Raw genomic sequence first — 26,451 nt, 5'->3', positions numbered from 1 at the left:
TTGTTTAATTTTGAGCGGCACGGCCCGGCCCTGCCCGGTCTGGCCAGACCGCAGTGCTATTGAAAAGCTAATGTCTCCTGAACTACGCGGCCGATCGTAAAGAAATTTGCATCATATGATAGTACAACTCTATCAGTTTTATAGTACATACATTACATCTCTTCTATTGGGTGAAGTCAATGGGTAACTTGCAAAAAAATAGAAAGGTGTCGAAAATGGGATTTTATAAACCGAACCTCAGTTTTCTGCAATTTTCACCAATTTTTTGTTTGTTTCAAAAAGAGCGGACACACACCACTGAACGCAGAATGAAGTTTCCTATCCAACTGTATATAGCAAAACCATTCGGCTCTCGCAAAGTTTTGAGCTAGAGTGATTTAAGTATTAGGCAAAGATTTAAGTATTAGGCCTTGATGTGCGTGGCGCTTTCACTGTTTCATTACTGACAGCTTCGCTTGTCAGTCGCCTTCCAGGCATTTTACTGGTAGTACAATATATACTTTGGTGTAGAGTCACCACAATTACATCTCCCGTAACTTAAATGTTCTTGGCCTTTCGAGAACAGAAGAACACAACAAGGGAAGCCGCAGGAAGCCAAATAAGATCACTATGAAGAAAAGTCCAAAGATAAAAGACGTCGTGACTATAAAACCGCTGTGGGATTCTCGACTTCTTCGTGGGTTTTCTCCTTTATGTGACTCGAACTGTTTTGACAGAGCAGTATCGGGACATTTCGGAAATAAACTGCTCAGCCTTGTGAAATCTTCTTCAACAATTACGCTTTTGGAAATGACATACTGAGCGATCTCTCTCTCTCTCTCTCTCTCTCTCTCTCTCTCTCTCTCTCTCTCTCTCTCTCTCTCTCTCTCTCTCTCTCTCTCTCTCTCTCTCTCTCTAACAAACAAACAAACAAACAAACCAAACAAACAAACCAAACAAACAAACAAACAAGCAAACAAACAAAGATAGTCACCCTAGCCCCGTAATTACAGACAGAAACAAAGACAGCCAGAGACACTCTAAACGCCAGCCATTTCTACCGCCACCAATTCGCCTCTGGAAAACTGGACCTCAGCACTGGCTCGTAGTGATGCCACCAAGTACATAAACTTAAGAGAACTATTTCTAAGCAGTGCAGTAGAATTTTTTTTAAGACCCAGCCACAGTTCCTCGACAGACACTTCACTCTGATTGCTACAGCTCTCAACCTTACTGAAATGATCTGGTGCAGGTTTACAGCATAAATTCTTAAGTCACCACGTTAAGATGCAACATTATGGCGATATAGTAGATTCGTATAATAAAAAAATTGGGGGGGTTTTCATCTCGACAGCTTTTCACAGGGAAGTAACTTTTTATTACGATTTCAGTGTTAGTTTCATAAAAATAAAACATCAGGATGTAAGTAGTCATATCTGTGGCCTTTGAAAAGTTTTAGAGAACGAAGCTTTTAAACTATGGACGGTAATATTCTCTATATCATTTACACCTCACATTTGTAGCATCGATGACTCACGGCGCATTTACAAGCAGGACAAAGCGACGGTGAACCTGCCACGACATTTTCTGCTGGCCTTTAGTGACGGAAGAATCTGCCAGCACTATGAAAGGGCTACAGAGAGCGAGATTTTTCTGTTTAGTTGTATTTAACCCTTGACTGCTGCGGCTTTTCCTCAAACTTAGTAAAATGTTGAGGCACAAGTTCAGAGTATATACGAGTATATAACCTCTAAAGACACCAATGGCATCTACAGGAGTGATCAAGGTGGAAACCCTCTAATGACTATCGGTGTGTTCGTTCTCCATGAAGTTGTCTGCGGTTACTCATATAAAGTGACAAAAAAATAAATAAATAAATAAAAAAATAAATAAAAACGAAAGAAAATAAGTGAAGCTGCAAGAAGCCATCATGCCTACACGTGGCAGTCCCTGTATGTACGCGCTGTACTGTAATCACTCGGTAGTCAAAGAGCTAAAGCTTGAAGAGTAAAGGAAGAAATGTAGTATTTGGACGTTGAAGGATATTTGCACGTTGACTCCACACACACAAACTCTGGAACTCTCAGCGCGTTTTTTTTTTTTTTTTTCTTTTCTTTCCATCATGTGACGGACTGTTTCAAATGCAGAGTATCAAGACACTTCCAGAACTAATTTGTCCCACAGTATTGTTTTTTTTTTTTCATAGGCTGGATCACCACACTAACCAGAATTTTTCTTTCTCATCTAGCCTCGGCCAGACTCCTTCACAAGTAAAAGTGAAAATAACATAATATATATATATATATATATATATATATATATATATATATATATATATATATATATATATATATATATATATATATATATATATATATATTCTTTTTTTTTTTTAAGAGTGCACACAGCAATGTTTTTTTATCGTCTGCACAGATCAAATTACAGGAAGGAAAATTACATATTTCTAAAAAATTGATAAACAACTGATACGTTCGAAATCATCAATGTTATTTCTTATTACTCAGAAAATAACTTTACAAGAGGAAGTATTATGTGTCATGAAAATCCGATGCACGACTGGGAAGAACGAGATGATGAAGAAGTTTGCCTCCTGCATCAAGCGAGTCACCAACGTGTGCCGCAATGAAGTCAGAGGAACAAAAAGGGTCATCTTTTAATCCTTTCACTGGTGTACGATTTTTTTTACTCACTTACGAGCTTCTATACATTTACTATTTGTACTGCAGTCTCTTAAATAGTTCTGAACATTATAAAAGGCAACATTAGCCACCTATTCCTTTATTTTTATGGTGTCCATGCAAACATTTCCTACAGGGTTAACAGAGCACAAGCACAGCGGCAAGAGTTAAGGGAGTAATCCTTACCAATGGAAGTTGTCGGTATACTAATACGTAATTCCTCGAATGAGACACGTAACTCTCATCTCCATGAAACCTTGCAAGATAAGGGAACCCGAAGACGGGACAGTGACGGGGGTGGATACGAGAGGCAGTGTGAGAGTCGCCAGGAGCGTGTCGACACACTACGTATATCTGAGACGCGACGCCTGCTGCTCCCCACAACGCACCACGCTCAGGCCGACATGAAGTGGATAGCGACGCTTGCTGTGGCCGCAGGTGAAACTTGTGTTCTTTGCTCCACACACACACACACACACACACACACACACACACACACACACACACACACGGAAAGGTCATACAGAGAAAAATTGTTGCTAAAAAGCATATTTTATTATTGTGGCTTTAAAGAAGGTAGTCGCTCAAGACTCTGGCTCGTTTCTTCAAACGCTTTGTTCTCTCATAAGGACTGTTTTCCAAGGACACGGAGATCAGTAGTTAGGTTGCCATGGTCATTCTTCTCATGATGATGCAAAATCCTAGTTAAGTCATCACTAGAATCATGAAAACATTATGTGACTTCCATCACAGCTTCCTACAGCTAAAGAGTCCAGCTAAAAAGACGCCGAAACGTTTCAAGATGCGAGCCAGAGATACCACCATGCACTTCTGCCTTTTATCTCTCTCTCTCTCTCTCTCTCTCTCTCTCTCTCTCTCTCTCTCTCTCTCTCTCTCTCTCTCTCTCTCTCTCATCAGTCTAACACTAACTGCAACACTCACGGTACTTTCGTTTCTTTTTCAGCCGTTGTTGGCCTCTCCTCGGCAGTGGGTGAGTACACCAGTAACGGTTTGCTACAGCTGACGAGCTTCCTATCATAACATAACATAGGGAAAGCTGCAAAAAGCCAGCATGCTTGGAGGAGTCAGTCCTCGTATAAAAACATACATAGTTACATCCAGTTATCATCCCTATCACTAAATTTGTCTATATTTTTCAAAGTTCCCAACCGCCTAAATACTCATACCTGATTAATAAGTCTTTTTTTTTTCATTCGTCTACCACTCTGTTTACGAACCAGTGTTATCCTATCTCTTTAGAAATATAATTTTATCTACCCTCAATTCGTTTCTTACTGTTCGATCTGTAATCAGCTATGGCTGAAGCTATGACTAATGCTATGGCTATAGATGATAGGTGGCTATGTGAAAGATATGCTTTACACGAAAACTATCACGTGTAGAGCTGCCGGCTTCTTGCGGCTCACTTTATATTACAACCTTAAGCGCGGTTTTTTTTTTTCTCTTTTTTTTCTTCTTACGGACGGTAAGACGGCCATGCGAGAGGGAGTCTAGAATGCATGTCCTCCTACGAGCAGTTTCTTCCCGCACGGCTCGCCTGCTGCGAGCGCAGAATCTTCAAATAAAGGGACAACAGGACAACGGCACCCTGTCCCTGCAACGGAAGAGCAACGTATGCCGTGCGGGGAAAAACTGTGCGTCTCAGGTGTTCCGAAGACTTCAACAGCATTCTAGAGCGCGCTGCGCCGGACGGCTTAGGAGTGTACGTGGCGTGGCGGATGCATATCTGCCACACGGGAATCTGGCCACGCGGCACAGTGGGAACAGCTCCATTAGAATACTTATTTTTCTAACCTTACGCTCTCGCCTTACGAGAAAAAAATTATGTGAACTGAATCTAATGAGTCCCTCTCTAGACGGTACTAATCAACCCAGACTACTCACCAGCTTTCCTTGCCCTCAGATATATGTCCGGCTCCCTTCGTTAATTATGATCCTGATTCAGTGGTGCCCAAGTGCCTCTTGTTCCTCACCACCTATGGCACGTGGTATACCATGCTCAGCACCTGCGAAATAGTGAATGGCTCCCTCGCTATGGTGAACGGGGACCTCCACAACATCGTCTACAAGCATATTATTGACACTCCAGGTAATTTCCTTTTCAAAGTGAAGGAAACTGACACAAGGACACAAAGACTACAAGAAACACCGCTCACTTGCCATTCACTATCACCTAAATCATTAGTAAAAAAAATAATTTCAAAGTGTTTGGCCAGTTTAGTTAACTTAATAACAAGGAGGCAGGTCATACAGGAAGATGTCAGTAACGGAGTTAAGGTAAAATGTTCTCGTTAACACGTATCTTTTCCTCCGCAGCCTTGACGGATAGATGCTTTTGGATCGGAGGCACTGACGAAGCCATGGAGGGAACGTAAGTATGAGGAGAGAGAGAGAGAGAGAGAGAGAGAGAGAGAGAGAGAGAGAGAGAGATAGAGAAAGAGAGAGAGAGAGAGAGAGAGAGAGAGAGAGAGAGAGAGAGAGAGAGAGAGAGAGAGAGAGAGAGAACGACGAAAATAAAGTTAAGCATGGCACATGGAAGCTTTGTCCCTGCCACCCTTCCTAACCACTTCCTCCTTCCAGCTGGCGGTGGGAGTACGATGGCTCAAAGATACCTATGAGCGGCCCTCACTGGGATCCCTGCTCTCAGGAACCCAACGGAGGCACTAGGGAAAATTACCTGGCCATCTGTCCGAAGAAGTATTACTACAGTGACTATCCAGGAAGCAGCCAACACCACGCTGTCTGTCAGTACTTTTACTAAACTCGCTCGCTCGCTGCGCTGTACATACTGTCAATTTTTAAGGAACCGTTTCGGCGTCTCATCTCGATTGCTTTCAACAGGGTTTACGAGCGCATTTACAGGAAGTTCCTGTATCTTTCAAGGATGTTTCCATGATTCTAGTGCCAGGTTAAGTAAGAATTAACACCTTTTAACAAGCTGTAGTGAAAGCTATTTTGGTTTTCAAGTTTCTTTTTTTTTTTTTTTAATGCTACGCTAACAGGATGTGTTCATCTTTAATGTGCTCTAGTGAAAAATATCATTTGTTTTTTTTATTATTATTATTATTATTATTATTATTATTATTATTTATTATTATTATTATTATTATTATTATTATTATTATTACCATTGTACTATTGTCTAACAAGGAATCTGCACCTCTAACAAGCTGCCCTGAAATACATTGTTTGCTTATCATTATTCCTGTGCTGCATCAAGAATGAGAAACAATCACCTGTGAGAATATGACTAATCTGAGACCTTTGAAAATAGTCCCAGTGAGAGAACAAAGCGATTAAGAATACGGATTCTTCTTCTCCGACAGTGCAACGACGTTATGAAACAGCAACAGCCAACCACAGCATGTGCTGTAAACATAATCGAAGTATCATAAATCTGTCAGTCCCGCCTAATGAGCTCCGTCATTGCAGTGGCTTCCCTCAAGCTTGCTATAATAGTGTGGTGTAGCATGACGGGTATGATTTATCACGACACCAAGGCCGCCACAAGCATTTCCAACCTTTTCGTGTCTGCAGTTTCATTTTAGCTATGTGAAATCATCCATCCAGGATTACTCTGGTGATGTAATAAGTGACGCCCTGCTGGTGCTCAGAAGTTGAAAGGTTACAATGGCAACGATGTTGGTGGTAAATCCAAAAAGAAACTGAGGAAGAAGAGCATGAAAAGAAAGAAAGAAAGAATGAATAAAAGAGATGGCCAAGATTTCTTTGAACTAACAAAAGATAATCAATATTATCTTTGAATATCATTATTCCTGTGCTGCATCAAAACACACACACACACACACACACACACACACACACACACACACACACACACACACACAAAGACAACTCACCTCCTTCACACAAAACTACAAGCACCTAATTACACACACACCCTTCACTCAAAATTCAAAATTATCATGACGACTCCTACACTAGCCTCAGAGTCCCCATCTGGGGGAGGGGACCACAAATGTCCCCAGATCGGACTGCTCTTCTGGTATCGACCCTAAGTGTCTTGACACCCCCCTCAACTTTTCTTTGGCATCTAGCCAAAAACATCTATAAATTTGCTTCTTCTTCTTTCCCTCATTTTATTTCAACCAGATGGCACCACTGCTATCACATCTATCCCTAAAGCTGAACTCTTCGTTCAAAGCTTTGCTAAAAACTCTACCTTGGACGATTCAGGGCTTGTTCCTCCCTCTCCTCCACCCTCTGACTACTTCATGCTACCAATTAAAATTCTTCGCAATGATGTTTTCCATGCCCTTGCTGGCCTAAACCCTCGGAAGGCTTATGGACCTGATGGGGTCCCTCCTATTGTTCTCCGAAACTGTGCCTCCGTGCTTGCCCCTTGCCTAGTCAAACTCTTTCAGCTCTGTCTGTCAACATCTACCTTTCCTTCTTGCTGGAAGTTTGCCTACATTCAGCCTGTTCCTAAAAAGTGTGACCGTTCTAATCTCTCAAACTACCGTCCTATTGCTTTAATTTCCTGCCTATCTAAAGTTTTTGAATCTATCCTCAACAGGAAGATTCTTAAACATCTATCACTTCACAACCCCGTATGGGTTCCTTGAAGGCCGCTCTACTGGTGATCTTCTGGCTTTCCTTACTGAGTCTTGGTCATCCTCTTTTAGAGGTTTTGGTGAAACTTTTGCTGTTGCCTTGGATATATCAAAAGCTTTTGATAGAGTTTGGCACAAAGCTTCCCTCTGTAACTTCATCTCGAGTTTCCTTTCTGACCGTTCTATTGCTGCTGTGGTAGACAGTCACTGTTCTTCTCCTAAATCTATTAACAGTGGTGTTCCTCAGGGTTCTGTCCTGTCACCCACTCTCTTCTTATTATTCATTAATGATCTTCTAAACCAAACTTCTTGTCCTATCCACTCCTACGCTGATGATACCACCCTGCACTTTTCCACGTCTTTTCATAGACGTCCAACCCTTCAGGAAGTAAACATTTCACGCAGGGAAGACACAGAACGCATGACTTCTGATCTTTCTAAAATTTCTGATTAGGGCAGAGCAAACTTGGTATTTTTCAATGCCTCAAAAACTCAATTCCTCCATCTATCAACTCGACACAACCTTCCAGACAACTATCCCCTCTTCTTCAATGACACTCAACTGTCCCCCTCTTCTACACTGAACATCCTCGGTCTGTCCTTTACTTATAATCTGAACTGGAAACTTCACATCTCATCTCTAGCTAAAACAGCTTCTATGAAGTTAGGTGTTCTGAGACGTCACACAGCAATGTTTTTATCATCTACACAGATCAAATTACAGGAAGGAAAATTACATATCTTTAAAAATTTGATAAAATAACTGATACGTTCGAAATCATCAATGTTATTTCTTATTACTCAGAAAATAACTTTACAAGAGGAAGTATTATGTGTCATGAAAATCCGATGCACGACTGGGAAGAACGAGATGATGAAGAAGTTTGCCTCCTGCATCAAGCGAGTCACCAACGTGTGCCGCAATGAAGTCAGAGGAACAAAAAGGGTCATCTTTTAATCCTTTCACTGGTGTACGATTTTTTTTACTCACTTACGAGCTTCTATACACTTACTATTTGTACTGCAGTCTCTTAAATAGTTCTGAACATTATAAAAGGCAACATTAGCCACCTATTCCTTTATTTTTATGGTGTCCATGCAAACATTTCCTACAGGGTTAACAGAGCACAAGCACAGCGGCAAGAGTTAAGGGAGTAATCCTTACCAATGGAAGTTGTCGGTATACTAATACGTAATTCCTCGAATGAGACACGTAACTCTCATCTCCATGAAACCTTGCAAGATAAGGGAACCCGAAGACGGGACAGTGACGGGGGTGGATACGAGAGGCAGTGTGAGAGTCGCCAGGAGCGTGTCGACACACTACGTATATCTGAGACGCGACGCCTGCTGCTCCCCACAACGCACCACGCTCAGGCCGACATGAAGTGGATAGCGACGCTTGCTGTGGCCGCAGGTGAAACTTGTGTTCTTTGCTCCACACACACACACACACACACACACACACACACACACACACACACACACACACACACACATACGGAAAGGTCATACAGAGAAAAATTGTTGCTAAAAAGCATATTTTATTATTGTGGCTTTAAAAGACTCAAAAGACTGGCTCGTTTCTTCAAACGCTTTGTTCTCTCATAAGGACTGTTTTCCAAGGACACGGAGATCAGTAGTTAGGTTGCCATGGTCATTCTTCTCATGATGATGCAAAATCCTAGTTAAGTCATCACTAGAATCATGAAAACATTATGTGACTTCCATCACAGCTTCCTACAGCTAAAGAGTCCAGCTAAAAAGACGCCGAAACGTTTCAAGATGCGAGCCAGAGATACCACCATGCACTTCTGCCTTTTATCTCTCTCTCTCTCTCTCTCTCTCTCTCTCTCTCTCTCTCTCTCTCTCTCTCTCTCTCTCTCTCTCTCTCTCTCTCTCTCTCTCTCTCTCTCATCAGTCTAACACTAACTGCAACACTCACGGTACTTTCGTTTCTTTTTCAGCCGTTGTTGGCCTCTCCTCGGCAGTGGGTGAGTACACCAGTAACGGTTTGCTACAGCTGACGAGCTTCCTATCATAACATAACATAGGCAAAGCTGCAAAAAGCCAGCATGCTTGGAGGAGTCAGTCCTCGTATAAAAACATACATAGTTACATCCGGTTATCATCCCTATCACTAAATTTGTCTATATTTTTCAAAGTTCCCAACCGCCTAAATACTCATACCTGATTAATAAGTCTTTTTTTTTTTTCATTCGTCTACCACTCTGTTTACGAACCAGTGTTATCCTATCTCTTTAGAAATATAATTTTATCTACCCTTAATTCGTTTCTTACTGTTCGATCTGTAATCAATGCCAAGGCAACAGAAATACTTTAAAAGAAGACTTTTATAAAGCTATGGCTATAGATGATAGGTGGCTATGTGAAAGATATGCTTTACACGAAAACTATCACGTGTAGAGCTGCCGGCTTCTTGCGGCTCACTTTATATTACAACCTTAAGCGCGGTTTTTTTTTTTTCTCTTTTTTTTCTTCTTACGGACGGTAAGACGGCCATGCGAGAGGGAGTCTAGAATGCATGTCCTCCTACGAGCAGTTTCTTCCCGCATGGCTCGCCTGCTGCGAGCGCAGAATCTTCGAATAAAGGGACAACAGGGACAACGGCACCCTGTCCCTGCAACGGAAGAGCAACGTATGCCGTGCGGGGAAAAACTGTGCGTCTCAGGTGTTCCGAAGACTTCAACAGCATTCTAGAGCGCGCTGCGCCGGACGGCTTAGGAGTGTACGTGGCGGATGCATATCTGCCACACGGGAATCTGGCCACGCGGCACAATGGGAACAGCTCCATTAGAATACTTGTTTTTCTAACCTTACGCTCTCGCCTTACGAAAAAAAAAATTATGTGAACTGAATCTAATGAGTCCCTCTCTAGACGGTACTAATCAACCCAGACTACTCACCAGCTTTCCTTGCCCTCAGATATATGTCCGGCTCCCTTCGTTAATTATGATCCTGATTCAGTGGTGCCCAAGTGCCTCTTGTTCCTCACCACCTATGGCACTTGGCATTCCATGCTCAGCACCTGCGAAATGATGATGGGCACTCTCGCTGTGGTGGACGGGGACCTCCACAACATCGTCTACCATCACATTCTTGACACTCCAGGTAATTTCCTTTAAAATGCGAAGAAAACTGACACAAGGACACAAAGACTACAAGAAACACCGCTCACTTGCTATTTACTATCACGTAAATCATTAGTAAAAAAAAAAATATCAAAATGTCTGGTCGGTTTAGTTAATTTAATAACAAGGGAGCAGGTGATACAGGAAGATGACACGTATCTTTTCCTCCACAGCCTTGACGGATAAATGCTTCTGGATCGGAGGCACGGACGAAGTCCTGGAGGGGACGTAAGTATGACGAGAGAGAGAGAGAGAGAGAGAGAGAGAGAGAGAGAGAGAGAGAGAGAGAGAGAGAGAGAGAGAGAGAGAGAGAGAGAGAGAGAGAAACGACGGAAATAAAGTTAAGCATGGCACATGGAAGCTTTGCCCCTGCCACCCTTCCTAACCACTTCCTCCTTCCAGCTGGCGGTGGGAGCACGATAGCTCAAAGATACCTATGGGCGGCCCTCACTGGGATCCCTGCGAGCCGGAACCCAACGGAGGCACTAGGGAAAATTACCTGGCCATCTGCCCTACTAGATATTACTACAAGGACTATCCAGGAGACCGCGAGCACCACGCCATCTGTCAGTACTTTTTCTGAACTCGCTCGCTCGCTGCGCTATACATACTGTACGCTTTTCAGTTTCTAAGGAACCGTTTCGGCGTCTCATCTCGATTGCTTTCAACAGGGTTTACGAGCGCATTTAAAGGAAATTACTGTATCTTTCAAGGATGTTTCCATGATTCTAGTGCCAGGTTAAGTAAGAATTAACACCTTTTTAACAAGCTGTAGTGAAAGCTATTGTGGGTTTCAATTTTTTTTTTTTTTTAATGCTACGCTAACAGGATGTCTTCATCTTTAATGTGCTCTAGTGAAAAATATTATTTATTTATTATTATTATTATTATTATTATTATTATTATTATTATTATTATTATTACCATTGTACTATTGTCTAACAAGGAATCTGCACCTCTAACGAGCTGCCCTGAAATACATTGTTTGCTTATCATTATTCCTGTGCTGCATCAAGAATGAGAAACAATCACCTGTGAGAATATGACTAATCTGAGACCTTTGAAAATAGTCCCAGTGAGAGAACAAAGCGATTAAGAATACGGATTCTTCTTCTCCGACAGTGCAACGACGTTATGAAACAGCAACAGCCAACCACAGCATGTGCTGTAAACATAATCGAAGTATCATAAATCTGTCAGTCCCGCCTAATGAGCTCCGTCATTGAAGCTTGCTATAATAGTGTGGTGTAGCATGACGGGTATGATTTATCACGACACCAAGGCCGCCACAAGCATTTCCAACCTTTTCGTGTCTGCAGTTTCATTTTAGCTATGTGAAATCATCCATCCAGGATTACTCTGGTGATGTAATAAGTGACGCCCTGCTGGTGCTCAGAAGTTGAAAGGTTACAATGGCAACGATGTTGGTGGTAAATCCAAAAAGAAACTGAGGAAGAAGAGCATGAAAAGAAAGAAAGAAAGAATGAATAAAAGAGATGGCCAAGATTTCTTTGAACTAACAAAAGATAATCAGTATTGTGTATTGTCTTTGAACACAAACACACAAACACAAGCAGAGAGAGAGAGAGAGAGAGAGAGAGAGAGAGAGAGAGAGAGAGAGAGAGAGAGAGAGAGAGAGAGAGAAATTGGAGCTCTAAGTACTATGAGGAAACACACTTCCCATCCACCCACCCACTTACCCACTTACACACACACACACAAACACACACTTTCAGAATGCTTTGATAGATAAATAATATCCCTTAATTAATTCCGAAGTAGGCGTGAGGAAGTGATGCATCGATGACACTACTACAGAAATCCTACACAGTTACAGTCCTAACAAACCACACAAACCACTTATAACTGCCGCCTTGATAAACACAAAGAAACAAAAATACGACTGTCTAATAGTTAACCATCCTTAAGTCCTTTTACCACTGCAACGACCATTGATTGACAAAATGTTCTGCAGCAAGTTAAATAACTTCGGAGGGCATCACCGATAGATGGATTGGTTGAATGTGTACTACAAAGTTTTTAGGCCATGTTTATTAAAATCTCGCAAAATTACTTAGAGTAAGTCCTAAGGGCTACGCTGTCGTCACTAGTCGGAGCGTCAAGCGACTGCCCACGTCCACTGAAAAAAAAAAAATGGAGAAAGAAAACGATCACCTTTCCGCTTCTGATATCTTGGACGTACAAAGATTCCAAAAGTGTTGACCTTCCTATTTGTTATTGCTCTGGGAACAGGCATTCAAATGGTGCACTTTTTTTTCATTCAAACTTTGACCAGATTCAAACTTGACCAGTTGCCCTCATATATATATATATATATATATATATATATATATATATATATATATATATATATATATATATATATATATATATATATATATATATATATATATATATGCTCAGCGGGCCATGGAAGGGCGAGGCATATCATTAACAATTTTAGAGAAGCTTGGAAATAGTGTCAAAGGACAACAAGAGATCCAACGTTGCGGGGGGGAATGAGAGATTGAAGACAGACAGTTAGAGGAGGGAAGTCAATGGGGCAGGAATCTTTTGACGCCATCCTGCACGTTTACTATATGGGAACGGGCAAGACTGCCAGGAGGGTTAAAAGATTATCTTAGAATTTGGCACTCGTTTGGTCCCAACATCTAAAATGTTATACCTAATACCTTCATTCCAGGGATCCAGTTGCCGGTTAGGACACTTTTTATGGCTGGTTATTTATCCTGCCTTCAGATCAATTTCTCGGTGTTTCTATGGCGTTCCTAAGAGAGAATGGGCATGACAGTGGTGACGCAACACAAATACGGTAAACGGTAAATACGGCCTGCACCAGGATCGCACTTTCATTCGTTTCAGCATCTTACCTTCAAAAATTTTAACATCTGAAGTAGAATTCATTGGAGTTTTCAAGGACAATTCGTTAATTCTAGTGACAGTTTAACAAGAATTCTGCGTCATCGACGGAAAAGGATTCATGATTAATCCTCTCCGTGGCCTTTGTAAATAGTTCTTATGAAATGGTAAAACAGAAAGCAATTCAAAATGCGCGCCCTTATTTTAGACGAAGAATGTGAATGGCACAGCTGAGTGGTGGAGTACGCATGTTTTTGTTCATTGCCGCGGTAGGTATGCTTGGTATCAGAACACCTCTGAAAATATTGTGGTTAACTTTCTAGAATTCCTCCTATAATCTAGAAGTGGCTGTTAAATTGGATTTTTTTTCTTATCTCTCATACTTTGTGTACCCTTTATCAGGTTCCTTATCACATAGAAAATAATATATAATTGAATAAACAGGTAACTCCTTTCTGGGAAGAATATCACCAAGTTTGGAGAATCACACTGCCTTTGCGTTTCAGGAACTGAGGTATTTCTTGTTATGGGAAGAGGGAACGCTCGTGTTATGGGAAGAGGGAACGCTCGTGTTATGGGAAGAGGGAACCCTCGTGTGTGGTGACCCTTCCTCGTAAAAGAACTATTGTTTACACGAGTTTCAGGAATGAAGTATAATCAGATAATAATAATCAGTCACTGTACTGAAATGCCTTCGTAAAATCATTGGGGTTATCAATTACACACACACACACACACACACACACACACACACACACACACACACACACACACACACACACACACATTCTCTAGGACTAAATTAGAATAAGTTTTTGTCCGTGGATACAGGAAGATAAAAATACTTAACAAGCCTGACTTGATCCTGCAAAAATACTAGTAGGTAAATACACACACGTATACACACACACACACACACATACACACACACACATACAGACCATCCCTTCATCATCATGCTAACTTCATTTCCATCATTTCCATCACGATACTGGCCAAGGATAATGGCAAAGGTCTCGTGGCTTCTGCTGTTGTTCTAATTCACACCGAAACGTGACGCAGGCCGCGCATGGGAGGTTTGTAGCCAGGTGGCGGCGCTCCCACAGCTTGGGAATGTATCCGGCTGCAGCTACGAGTATCAAGATTTTGTGTAGTTGAGCAATACCAGTCACGTAATTATGTAAGAGAATGAAATGACGTTCCTGGAGTCACCGAAATAATGAGGCGAAATAAAAGACCTGATGGGTTTGATCTCTCTCTCTCTCTCTCTCTCTCTCTCTCTCTCTCTCTCTCTCTCTCTCTCTCTCTCTCTCTCTCTCTCTCTCATGTGTCATGGAGACTGGCCACGAGAGAAAAAAAACAAAAACAAGTGGGAAAGCACATAAGTTTTCAGTTTAAAAAAAAATTCAAATACCACGATTTATTTCCGGAGATGTCCTGTTTCTCCTCTTTTGCAACAGTTCATATCCTAAGGAGGAGGAAAAGCAGAAAAAACCCAGTGTTCCGGAGCTTAAAGTTAAAAAGAGTGAAGATACGTAATGTTAATTCCTGCATTTGTAAGGCTGACCGAATAGATGTGACAATGGGTAGAATGTCATGCCCGGTGACATCGTGGGAGGAGCGGCGAGGCATTCAGTTAGGAAGTTCAGAATAGCATTACACGGCGCACTGACAACGTGGTCGGGTCACCAGAACATACGAACACACACAAAAAAAATAAATAAATAAATAAAACAAATAAAAATTAGACGAACAACATAAATAAACAGGATGAAATATAAATATAAAACCTTGTAATGATATTGTAATGCACGTTTGCCCTGAAAGAGGAACCAATACTCAACGCAGTGCTTCGTAAATCAAACTTAAGCTGGTCACAGGGAAACCATTGGTCATTAGAAGGGTAAAAATCAGGTTTAGATAAAAACGTAAGAGCATAAGAACCTAAGGAAACTGCAAAAGGCCAGTTGACCTACACAACTTCTAGGCACTTCAAACTTACCATCTACTATCCCCATTCATAAAGCTTTTCCAGCCTCGTTTTGAAAATATCATATGTTGCTTGAATCGAGTTTGTTCCATCCATCTACAGGACTATTTTGTCAGCCAGTGTTTCCCTATATCCTGAAATCTGATTATTTTCTAGCTTATGACCATTTTTACACATTCTTACTTGTTCCCTGACTAAGAGAACTAAGGCCTGTATTTTAAAGCATTGTAGGGTCACATAAGGACTACTTTCAAAGGTTCTTGACATGATTAGTCAGATTATCAAACATTTTTTCCCTACTGAGAATGCAGAGATCTTGTTGCATTATCACTACAACTATCAAAACACTCGAGAACCCCAATAATTTCCACTTAGACAATGTTAAGAGTAGTCGAGATGAGACTATGGCCGGCTTCACACGAACAGTTATTTCCTGAGCGGTAGTATAGCCGCTCGGGTGGGTGTCTAATAACCATGTCTTCACACGAGTGTTTTTTTTCACGCGCGGTTCGTCTGCAGCAGTGCACAGAATACTTATCTATTTGTCGTTGTTTGTTCAAGATAGAGGACGGAAAGAAAAGAGTGATCTCTGTGCATACAATGAACAGGGTATTAAAAAAGAAGAGACAACGTAAGTGGTGGACCCACCCAATAAACAGCTCCAGAGAGAGCATTCTACGCTGAGATGCTGATGAAGATGACTTCCCCATGATGTCCTGTAAAACAATTATATTCGTAGTGTACCTCTGCTTCTAAAGTGTATATAATAATAATAATAATAATAATAATAATAATAATAATAATAATAATAATAATAATAGTAATAGTAATGATGATAAAACTATTTATATCAATACGTAAAAATACAGCACTCAACCTACACCACAGATTAACCACGACTGCCGCTCGGGGAAAAACCTGCATTCGGAAGGGCTCCATAGACTTCTACAGTATTCTAAACCGCCTGGAGCCGCGCGGTTAGCAGTACACGCGGCTGGTAAATCATTGCTGCGCGGGAATTACACAGCGCGGTCAGTGCGTGAAGGGTCTCATTGAACTTCATAGATTTCTAAAGCGTGCGGGAAAAGTACGAGGGAAAACCGCGAGGGAAAACCGCGTGGGAAAAAACCGCTCGTGTTAAGGAAAGTGATCATTGAGAATGCGGCCCTTGAGAAACACACACACACACACACACACACACAGAGAGAGAGAGAGAGAGAGAGAGAGAGAGAGAGAGAGAGAGTCCGCAAAAGGGAAAGAAAGGAAAAGGGAATAAAAGAAAAGACAGAGATGGAAAGGATAAGGGAGAGACTAAACTTGAGTAGCCGTGACGCCTCGCAAGAGTCACCTCCGACAGAAACAGCACGATAATGATATTAACTCGGTGGCAAAAGAAATAAAAAGAAAGAAAAACTACTTGTCCATACTTCTTTCTAAGTCATCATTTCCATCATCACAAAGCAGCGTTTCGGAAATGTACTTGTATATATCAATATCGCACTGTATTTATCTATTTTATTTATCTTATTTATTTATTCAGTGGCGTAGGGCAAAAACATAGGTAAAAAAAAAAAAGAAGAACTGATTGACGTCTCTGAAAAGAAATGCTACAGAAGAACACCAGGAGGGATGACCAATGGTTACAATTTTTTTTTTTCTTTAATGTTTACGTGACAACAAGTCTGGCAAATGACACATAAATGAGAACAAAAAAAAAAAAAAAAGAAGTGCCTATTTAACTGAACCACGCATAAATTGTCGGTTAAAAAAGAAGTTTAAAAAAAAAGTTAGCCAATTTTTACTGTTGTATTGCTGTTGCTTCTCTTCAATCTTAAGAAAACAGTAAATAAGGGTAGAATTACAGTGGATAGTTATGCAGGGATGATGTTTAACTCCCTGACTGCAAAACGTATCATCCTAAACCTAAGTCATCCAGTGGAATACACGAGATATATTCTGAAACGCTTTAGATTCACCAGGACAACTTTTACGAACCACCAAAACCATCAGTCTGGTTTTCATGTGGGTTTTTTTTTTTTTTTCTTTACTACTTGGGATGAAGAGCATTAGTTAAACTCTCATCAGAACCATGAAGATCCTCATCTCCTTGAAAACACCAACAACTTCTACTGGATCTTGGTAGTCGAGATAAGCCGCCTTAAGATGAAGAATACTTGTTAAACTCTCACTAGAAACATCAAGACCCCCACCTCCTTGAAAAACACCAACAACTTCCACTGGATCCTGATAAAAAATACTCGAGATGAACCGCTGAAATGTTTGAGAATACTGTCCTAAAATGAAGATGCAGTGTAACAGGAGTTGTTGTGCCGCTGTTCAGTTCCCCGCACCAGACACCCGTGCTGACTTACGAGTAGAAGAGTTGGCAGATACCGCTCCTAAAACCGTAGCCATTCAGACTGTGAAAATAGTAACCCGGTGGAAGGAGACCAAGGTAGTTCTGAAGGCTGCCTCCGTCGGGTTCTGAGCCATTGCAAGGGAACCAGTGGGGCGTGCCGCGGGGGATATCCGTGTCGTCTATCACCCACACCCATCTGGAAGACAATGAATAAATGAAGGAATCAGTGAGGAAAGCAAGATAACTCAGGTCCTTTTTGCTCATTACGCTAAACAGTCTTGCGTAATCTTCATGTTTTCTTTTTTCTCATCTCCTCTTCCTTCTCCTCCTCCTCCTCCTTGTTCTTCTCTCCTTAGTCCTCTTCCACCTCTTCCTTTGTTTTTTCTCCTTCTCCTCCTCCTCCTCCTCCTCTTTGACTTTACCATCCTACATCTCTTACTGTAGATTAGATAGTGCATCATATCATAAACAGCCTTGTAAGAGCCAAGAGGACTTTGTTTGTTTCATCGTGTTCCTCCTCCTCCTCCTCCTCCTCCTCCTTCTTCCCTTAATGTACCTCCTCACAGTCATCAATCACCATTATCAGCCTGTATATGATTCCCTTGGCCTTCCTCAGTCATCTCTCCTCTGTATCTCCCCATTTCTTCCATATCATCCTTGCAGTCTTCTCTCTCCACCCCTACATGACGTCTCTCTCCGCCTTGCTCTGTCAGCCAAGCCTTCCTTTATCTCCCTACATCCCTTTATCTACATTTCCATTCTCCTATTCTCTTATTGTTTATTCACATTCTCACCTTCCCTCCATCGTTACGTCACTCCCTCCGATCCAAAAGGTTTTGTTCTCAAATTCTGAAAAGAAACCATTGGCGTCAGCACCTCTCAAGGCTGCTTTCATTTATGTTCAGTCACCTATGTACCACCAATCATTCTTTCAGTATGTTGTTCATAGGTGAATTTCTATTTAACCTTCGCATTGTATAAGGTCAGAATTGAGAATACGAAGCTCATGATAATTTCAAATAATGATCTATTAGTCTTCCTTATGATAAATAGTTGTTCATTGTGCTGTTCGAAGGTGGACTGAATGCTAAATGAACCTTCGTATGGTATCAATTCGAAGTTCATTTTGACTTATCATAATGATTCCTTAAGAAATGTTGCAAGTTAAAAAGGGGAGTAATTTTAATGGCTTCTTTAGAGAACGACTCCTCAAGGTTCATAAGTCATAGGGAAGCACACAACTCCTCTTCGGTGCAGTCAGTGTGTGGAGAAAGTGAAAGGTTAGGTTTAATTAAGGGCGCGTATTTTTTAAAAGCTCGCGCCTGATCTCGATTACTATCAACTGACTCTAGTGGAAGATGAAAGGGTTTTCATGGTGTATTTTTTTTTATGATTCTAGTGTTACTTTGCATTATCAATGAGAAAAATACTCTTAAGAATCCGACTAGTCATCTATTTGACCTTTGAAAATTAGTCCTTGTAAGAGAAAAATGCGCTTCAGAATACGGGCCGAGGCAGTCACCGTCTCACCTGGCCGATGTTTGATGAAATGTGTTACTTTCTGGTGTAGGTTCCCCGTCAGCTGGCCCAAGTCGCCGTTCATCGATTTGCAGTGGTTTCTCGTCTCATGCCATGAGGTGTTTTCATGTACGAAAGACATGCATACTGGACTCATGTTGACATCGGCGAAGTCAATGAAACCTTCTGGACACTCATCGTAAGCTGTGGGAAAGACGCCGCTCAGTGCTCCCCCAACACCTCGCCTCGCTGCCAGACTTTGTCCGTGACCCCTATGACCTGCACACACCTACCTGCGCTGCACGTGACCTGTTACAGCCACGCCCCCGCTCAAACAGGCAGCGCCGCCGCGCACTCAGCGAGGTACTCACCCTGAATTGAGGCGAGACAGAGCGCAGCTGTGAAAAGACGAGAAGCATGTGAGTCCTGGCGGCGGTGTGAGAGAGAGAGAGAGAGAGAGAGAGAGAGAGAGAGAGAGAGAGAGAGAGAGAGAGAGAGAGAGAGAGAGAGAGAGAGAGAGAGAGGGGGGGGGGGATGTGGGCAGAAAAGTGAGAAAGTGGGCACTACAGGGGAAGGAGGAGATCCTTGTTCCCTTCCACCCAACACATGCTGAACAGTTCATTAAGGCGATTTTTCATGAACGATTCAGCCTCACACCCAGACCTCACCTGCGGCCACGGCGAGAGGCGCGGTCCACTTCATGCTGGCTATAGTGGGTTGCAGGAATCTATGTATGTACGTTTGTATGTATGTGTGTGATAATGCGACGCTGTGGCAGCGTGACAGTGAGAGAGGCAGTGGTGGTGTGTGTACCTGATATAGACTGGAGACACCCCGCACTGCACCTCCTCAACACACACACACACACACACACACACACACACACACACACATACTAAAAACACACTATCTCTCTCTCTCTCTCTCTCTCTCTCTCTCTCTCTCTCTCTCTCTCTCTCTCTCTCTCTCTCTCTCTCTCAACAAACAATACCCATCAGAAAACAAATGATGAAAAAAATAGTGCAAAAGAAAACGGGAAGAAAAGTGAAAACGCTACGGAGGAGTCTGGTGGAGGGGGGTCTCCTGCATCAAGACCTCTCGGAACTGATTTAGCTAATTTTTTTTTTTTTTTTCTATATTTTAGGGTATTTTTATTTATTTAGTTACTTATTTTTTGCTAGGAAGGAACGAATCTAGGAAGGAAAGAATCTCCTACATACTGAACAGCCAGCTTTTCTTTCTTTTCTTCATTTTCTTTCTTTTTTTTATCACTATTCATCTATTCTAATTTCAATCTTTATTTTCTTATTTGTTTATTTATTTATTTATCTATTCATATTTCTGTTTTTACATTTATTTCTATTTTTTTGCGTTTTTTTTTATTTTATTTATTTATTTATTTATCTATTCATTCATTTATTTTCACTTAATTATCATTTACTTATTCATTTACTCATTTTTTTGTGCCCACGATCAGACTTCTTTAATTAACAAGCACACATAAATCACACACGGCTGATTGGAGCGCCGTTCCTCCTCCTCCTCCTCCTCCTCCTCACGTTCCGCCACCCACGCATGTGTTACCGAGGCGCTGCTTAGTACATGGCGTCTTGCATGCTCATTGGACGGCCCTCTGAGTACAGTACGAATTATCAGCATCGTCCTGCCGCCTCAGTGTTTCCTAGCCTCCTGCAGCCGCCAATGTTCTCACGCCTCGGGAACGCCATCACCTGTCGAACAATACCTATGACGCAGTACCCATCATGTGACACGCCCGCCGCTAAGGGAGGAAGTAGGGATTTCTAAAGACTCTCGGAAAGGTATATGACTCCTGGAAACTGGTCATCCTATTACCCACCTGATGAAGAGTGGTGAGCGAGATGGAGAGTTTGTTGTTGTTGTTGTTGTTGTTGGTGGTGGTGGTGGTGGTGGTGGTGGTGGTGGCATTAACGATGATGATGAAAATGATAACGATAATGATGATGACGATGTTGATGATGATGAGAAGAAGAAGGAGGAGGAGGAGGACGAGAAGGAGAACGAGAAGGAGGTCGAAAATGAGGACGAGGACAAGGAGAGAGAGAGAAAGAGGAAGAAGAGGAAGAGGAGCAGAAGGAGCAAGAGGAGGAGGAGGAGGAGGAGGTAAGTTTATAACAGGTGAGGGCATCAAACATCACGAAAACACTACATTCCTTCCCTCGTGACCTTTCCAAGAATTAATGATGAGCCACGAGGTCTGAGGCGGATGGGGGGAGTGGGGGAGGATTGTACAGCTTCTGCCAAAACTTCCACATCTTGTTGTCTGACCAATAAGAGCTACAAATACCTTCCAAAACCCAAGGAACGTGCGTGGCTTGAGTTTGAAACACTGGTACGCTTATCTTAAGAGTTAAACCATGAAGGCAGCCGGGAATCGAACCCGTAGCAAGCTATTCAAAGTTCATAACCCTACTATGCGAGCCACAGTTGTAGTGACGGGAGGTGTAAGGCTCTCAAAAATTATCTTAAGACCAAGTGATCGCTACGGTTCCGACGTTTGAGGCGCAATAATTTATGCTTCCGTGTCAGGTGTTCGTTCAATCCCTCCCTGGACGCTTCTCATGGGTGAAGCTTAATTTTGTCTTCAGATCAGTTTTTTCAGTGTTTGTATGACGCTGCAAAGGGCCATGGCACAGTGACAGCCATGGCACATCTAGAGACTGATCAGCCTTAACTGTCTAATCATTACACGGCTCTCTCTCTCTCTCTCTCTCTCTCTCTCTCTCTCTCTCTCTCTCTCTCTCACATTAATGTAATCTTTTTTCAGGCATCACACATTTACTTATTCCTCCCCATCGTGAGCCTCCCTATTTTGGTCGGGGTTCCCTTCATTAAGTACTTTCTTCAAGAGGTGGCGCGGATCTGCTCCTAATACAGCTACGCAAGTTTCATAAAAGCGTCTTCTTTTGTTCCTGAAGCCACCACACCATACAAGGGTCACCTCTCCCTCCAATGCAAGGTCTCAGATTTTAAGACAGAAAAAGAGTAAATAGGGTTAACCCATGAATGATGAGCGACGCATGATAACAGCAAATGACACGGGCCCCTGATGATGATATGAGAAGGGTGCCCGCAGCCGGTGTCCTGAAAGACTATATCAGACACCCACACCGCTAACTTCACTATCACACGCCACCCTGCCAAACCCACACGTACACCCACTCGCCAGCATGCAGTGGGCCGCGCCTCTCGCCGTGGCCGTAGGTGAGGTCTGACCCGTTGCTAAAACATGGCCTGAATGACACGCTTTCAGGAGGCATGAAGGGTGTGACGTCATCACGAAGTGTTGGGTGGAAGGGGACAAGATCCTCCTCCCTCCCCTATAGTCCCCACTTTTTCTCTTCCCTGCCCCCCACCCCCACTCTCTCCCTCCCCGTCACAGCCGCCAACACTCACAGGCTTTTCTTTTCACAGCCGCGCTCTGTTTCGCCTCAGTTCAGGGTGAGTACCTCGATGAGTGTCTCTGAGACTTGCTGGAACCAGATGGGCGGGACGGCGCTGCCTAGCTAGGCGGTGGCGTGGTTGCAGCATTGGTAGGTCACTTAAGGTCAAGGTTAGTGCAGGTAAGCGAAGTGCAAGTGTGCTGGTCATGAGGGTCAGGAACAAGTCACTCAGCCCAGGCGTGGTTAAGTGGGACTCTCTCATCTTTAACTCTCCCCCACAGCTGCGTGTCCTAATGGATTCACTTCCATAGATGATGTTTCCGAAGGCACCAGTACATGCATACGTTTAGTTCAGAGCAAGAGCACATGGCAAGGTGCAAAAGCTATGTGTGAAATGTTTGGTGCATCACTGGCTAAGCTGACGGGAGACTTCCATCAGGCGGCGATAGAGGAGATCAGAAAGTTCCCGGGTGAGTTGACTACCTGCTTAATGAGAAATTATTTAAGTCGTAAGATGTAGAGACGAAGAACATCATTCCTTACAGAAATAATGGAGGAACACCATGATTTCGAGAACAAAATTAAGGGACACCACAGTTTCAAGAACATAATAGAGGGATATCATGGTTTAAAGAACAAACTCGAAAGATATTATGGTTTAAAGAACAAAAGAAAGATATCATGGTTTAGATAATAATGCTGAAGATGGTGATACACTGAAAGCTTCACTGCACTCTGACTCTGCTCTGCTATGACACGCGACAGGCAAAACATTAGGAACTGCAGGTGTTCTTTGCTACTCTTGACTCAATATCAATATAGTTTTGCAATTTTACAACTTTGGAGAATAATTGTAACGTAATACCTTCTGGATGCCATTGTTATTAGTGCCGAGTCAGCTTGAGACATTTATTCCAAGTCATTCCAGCAAAAGTTCTTACGTCATCTCATTATTTACGTCATTGTTTATCTGTTCTACCTTTTTTTATCACATCTGATACATAAGTGAACATTTAAGTTAAAAACATGTCAATGCCCCCTTCTCTGTTTCAGAACTCACCGACGAAGCTTTCTGGATCGGAGGAAGTGACGAAAAGAGTGAGGGCAGGTGAGAACATACGATACAGTGAATGTCGCGAGGAGTGTATATATATATATATATATATATATATATATATATATATATATATATATATATATATATATATATATATATATATATATATATATATGTATATTAGTTGGACGGATAAAGTAACTTAAAGGAGATGAGAGGATGATGCGAGGAGCAGTCAGCGCAAAGACAAAATTAAGATTTTTAAATTTTGAAGTTAGTAGCTATTCTTCAACAGCCTCTTGTTGCCTTGGGATCACAAAAAAGTTGCAGGTGAGTAGAACACACTCAGCAAGAACATGATAAGTGCAAGGATATTAGAATAAGACAGTTTCAAAATGAGGTTGGATAAATTTATGGATGGTGGATGGTAAATTTTAAATGTTCAGAAGTTGCCTAGTTGCAGACTCCCAATCTTCTTATTTTCTTGTCTTCATATACCCACTAACGCTTCCTTCACTCCTGCATTCTTTTCTATTCTTTTGCCCTGCAGTTGGTATTGGCTTGACGATGATCCGATCCCCCTGGGCACACCCCACTGGTACCCGTGCAATAATCAACCCAATCACGGCACAGATCAGAACCACCTCTGTCTCTACACACCAGATTTCTTCTACCACAGTCTCGAGCAACAAAGGCAGATATATTCCATCTGTCAAACAGATACCATCTAGTAAGGATGAAGTCTAGAGTGGGAGCTTCACACTCTGCACCACGCCTCGTGTTGCAGGGGCCCTATCCATTCTAGGGACAAGCAATCGATTGGCTGATTGATGGATTGAATGTGTATTGTAAATGTATAACAGAGAATGAGGACTAAGTCTGCCAGCCACTTCAGAAAGCAAATATTCATTCTAACATTACATAATGTTGTAGAAGTCAGTACTGGTGCATATTCTGAAGTTGACATTGAGAAATTTAAAACAAAAGTTAACACCATCCAGTCAGCTAGTTCAGCATTGCCCTAATTGTTGTTATATTTATGTTCTAACCTCTTATTTTAGTTTATTTTTCATACCCATGTTTGCTCGTTGGGAGACTCCACTTGGGTGTAAACCAATTTTGTGATTTTCCCTTGATGCCATTTCAAAGATTTTTATGATAATAATGATAATATACATACTTCATAACCATTATAACGGTGACTCATGTCCTTCAACCATATCCGAATATAAAAAAAAAAAAAAAGCGAGATCTTGAGATGCTGATCCTTTTTTGTCCTCGCGCTACATTGCCGTCATTTCTATTCTCCCTGCTGCCATATTGCCTAATTTTCCGGTGCGTATAGACGTGGTTAAAAGTCGAAGAACATTCTGGACTCACTTCTACTGTGTTTAACAATTAATCTCAACCTTTAATCATGTGGTATACTAACAAACTCTCTACAAAACCAGGGAACCGACAGACTGTCAGTTTATCAGAAGACTTGCGACTAAAAACCATTGAAGGCAATGCATATCAATACAGAATTCAATTGACTTTTGTCCATGACTATAAATGAATGACTTGAGAGAGTAAAACAGCTTTCACCTTGCAGAAGTGACTCACATGACTGTTCAGAATTCAGTACGGTAGGTCTCCACTTTTCAGCAGCTGTGAGCAATAGTACATTCAGTTTTGCACCTCCATGAGATCATACACGGCAATTCCAATGCGACTGGCCTGTATGCCTCTGTGTCTGATTCTACCACTTTCCAACATTCCATTACCAATCAACTGCTGCGGTGTAATGTATGTGGCATGAATAAGATTTACCAGCAGCATTTGTGAGAGGCAACAGTCTACCTTAAGACAAATGACAAAAGGACACATTCCACTGCCTGCATAATTTGTTTCATTTGTTTTAAACCATGGAAAGATCTTTGTTTTCTTAAATGATGCTAAGATGTAAATTGTAAAAATACATAATTTTATATGACTACACGGGAGGAGGAAGGGAAAGACATCTGGATCTGTTAGACACAACAAGGGAGCGTCATTTAAGATAGTTTGGGAACCATTGATCTAGACCATTTACTTTCCTCTTCATGAAGACGTCAGAGGTCGTGTCCTAGTCAGTGATGGTTGATACATCTTTTCTGGTTACACAGGAAAGCTTTCTTAATAGTCACTGCCAATGTCCTCAAACTGGTGTCCTCAGCTGTGTACCTGGCAGAGATACATTAAGTATATATATGTCACACACTAAGAATCTTTTAGAAACCCTATGTGGTTGGCAGACAAGACTACTACATGAGATTGGCTTACAATAATAAAAGGAACACTGTATCGGCTAACAAGGCTATTAGGAGCTCTGCAACGGCTCACAAGACCACCAGGAATCTTGTGATAATTGAAAAGGCCTTCAAGATTGATTGGCTTACAAGGCTACTGGGAACACTGTAATGGCTGACAAAGTTACAAAAAACAATCTAATGGGTAATAAAGCAATTAGGAGCCCCGTTTCTTTTTTTTTTATGGGAGGCACTGGCCAAGGGCAACACAAAAAGACCAAAAAAAGGCCCACTGAGACGCCAGTCACAAAAAAAAGATGGCTGACACTATAGTGACTAAAAAAGCAATTAGGAACCCTGTGATTAGACGACAAGGCTACCAAAAACTTTATGATTAGCTTACAAGACTAATAGGATTACTGTGATTGGATCTCGAGGGTACTAGAAACATCAGGAACCCTGTGATTAGTGACAGAAGAGCACCTGATATGCAGAGCCACAGCCTCTCCTGGCACTGTGCATGTCCCTCC

The 26,451-nt window shown here is 41.9% G+C and overlaps 4 protein-coding genes across 4 annotated transcripts; 3 read left to right on the top strand and 1 right to left on the bottom strand.

Moving 5' to 3' along the window:
* Nucleotides 1-2,851: 2,851 nt before the first annotated feature.
* Nucleotides 2,852-5,884, top strand: LOC135107615 (uncharacterized). The gene is made up of 5 exons (XM_064017658.1): nucleotides 2,852-3,116; nucleotides 3,643-3,669; nucleotides 4,603-4,788; nucleotides 5,016-5,070; nucleotides 5,280-5,884. Exons 1-5 carry the CDS (start codon nucleotides 2,867-2,869, stop codon nucleotides 5,458-5,460), a joined length of 699 nt encoding a protein of 232 aa, XP_063873728.1. The 5' UTR covers nucleotides 2,852-2,866; the 3' UTR covers nucleotides 5,461-5,884.
* A 2,541-nt stretch (nucleotides 5,885-8,425) lies between these two features.
* On the top strand, nucleotides 8,426-11,406 carry LOC135107614 (uncharacterized). Its single transcript, XM_064017657.1, has 5 exons — nucleotides 8,426-8,690; nucleotides 9,241-9,267; nucleotides 10,220-10,405; nucleotides 10,599-10,653; nucleotides 10,828-11,406. Exons 1-5 carry the CDS (start codon nucleotides 8,441-8,443, stop codon nucleotides 11,006-11,008), a joined length of 699 nt encoding a protein of 232 aa, XP_063873727.1. The 5' UTR covers nucleotides 8,426-8,440; the 3' UTR covers nucleotides 11,009-11,406.
* Nucleotides 11,407-17,087: 5,681 nt separating this feature from the next.
* Nucleotides 17,088-20,014, bottom strand: LOC135107607 (uncharacterized). Its single transcript, XM_064017640.1, has 5 exons — nucleotides 19,841-20,014; nucleotides 19,544-19,570; nucleotides 19,185-19,376; nucleotides 18,449-18,503; nucleotides 17,088-17,850 (listed from the first exon to the last, which is right to left on the bottom strand). Exons 1-5 carry the CDS (start codon nucleotides 19,872-19,874, stop codon nucleotides 17,664-17,666), a joined length of 495 nt encoding a protein of 164 aa, XP_063873710.1. The 5' UTR covers nucleotides 19,875-20,014; the 3' UTR covers nucleotides 17,088-17,663.
* Nucleotides 20,015-22,282: 2,268 nt separating this feature from the next.
* On the top strand, nucleotides 22,283-26,146 carry LOC135107613 (CD209 antigen-like protein E). The gene is made up of 5 exons (XM_064017656.1): nucleotides 22,283-22,415; nucleotides 22,626-22,652; nucleotides 22,876-23,064; nucleotides 23,648-23,702; nucleotides 24,202-26,146. The coding sequence occupies exons 1-5, from the start codon at nucleotides 22,382-22,384 to the stop codon at nucleotides 24,380-24,382; spliced, it is 486 nt and encodes a 161-aa protein (XP_063873726.1). The 5' UTR covers nucleotides 22,283-22,381; the 3' UTR covers nucleotides 24,383-26,146.
* The last annotated feature ends 305 nt before the right edge of the window (nucleotides 26,147-26,451 follow it).

The sequence above is a fragment of the Scylla paramamosain genome, chromosome 15 (assembly GCF_035594125.1).
Source record: "Scylla paramamosain isolate STU-SP2022 chromosome 15, ASM3559412v1, whole genome shotgun sequence".
NCBI classification, from domain to species: Eukaryota; Metazoa; Arthropoda; class Malacostraca; order Decapoda; family Portunidae; genus Scylla; species Scylla paramamosain.
The sequence above is the reverse complement of the archived record's forward strand: the minus strand, read 5'-3'. Positions and strand labels throughout refer to the sequence as shown.

Bases quoted from the DNA above. Each gene is read 5' to 3' on its own strand.
- LOC135107615 (XM_064017658.1), top strand. From the start codon at position 2,867: ATGGAAGTTGTCGGTATACTAATACGTAATTCCTCGAATGAGACACGT. The intron at 4,789-5,015 runs GTAATTTCCTTT...TTTCCTCCGCAG, and splicing joins GCATATTATTGACACTCCAG to CCTTGACGGATAGATGCTTT. The intron at 5,071-5,279 runs GTAAGTATGAGG...TCCTCCTTCCAG, and splicing joins GACGAAGCCATGGAGGGAAC to CTGGCGGTGGGAGTACGATG.
- LOC135107614 (XM_064017657.1), top strand. From the start codon at position 8,441: ATGGAAGTTGTCGGTATACTAATACGTAATTCCTCGAATGAGACACGT. The intron at 9,268-10,219 runs GTGAGTACACCA...CCTTGCCCTCAG, and splicing joins TGGCCTCTCCTCGGCAGTGG to ATATATGTCCGGCTCCCTTC. The intron at 10,406-10,598 runs GTAATTTCCTTT...TTTCCTCCACAG, and splicing joins TCACATTCTTGACACTCCAG to CCTTGACGGATAAATGCTTC.
- LOC135107613 (XM_064017656.1), top strand. From the start codon at position 22,382: ATGCAGTGGGCCGCGCCTCTCGCCGTGGCCGTAG. The intron at 22,416-22,625 runs GTGAGGTCTGAC...TTCTTTTCACAG, and splicing joins GCCTCTCGCCGTGGCCGTAG to CCGCGCTCTGTTTCGCCTCA. The intron at 22,653-22,875 runs GTGAGTACCTCG...TCTCCCCCACAG, and splicing joins CTGTTTCGCCTCAGTTCAGG to CTGCGTGTCCTAATGGATTC.
- LOC135107607 (XM_064017640.1), bottom strand. From the start codon at position 19,874: ATGAAGTGGACCGCGCCTCTCGCCGTGGCCGCAG. The intron at 19,377-19,543 runs GTGAGTACCTCG...TCTTTCCCACAG, and splicing joins CTGTCTCGCCTCAATTCAGG to CTTACGATGAGTGTCCAGAA. The intron at 18,504-19,184 runs GTGAGACGGTGA...GTTTCTTTTCAG, and splicing joins TTTCATCAAACATCGGCCAG to AATTTGAGAACAAAACCTTT.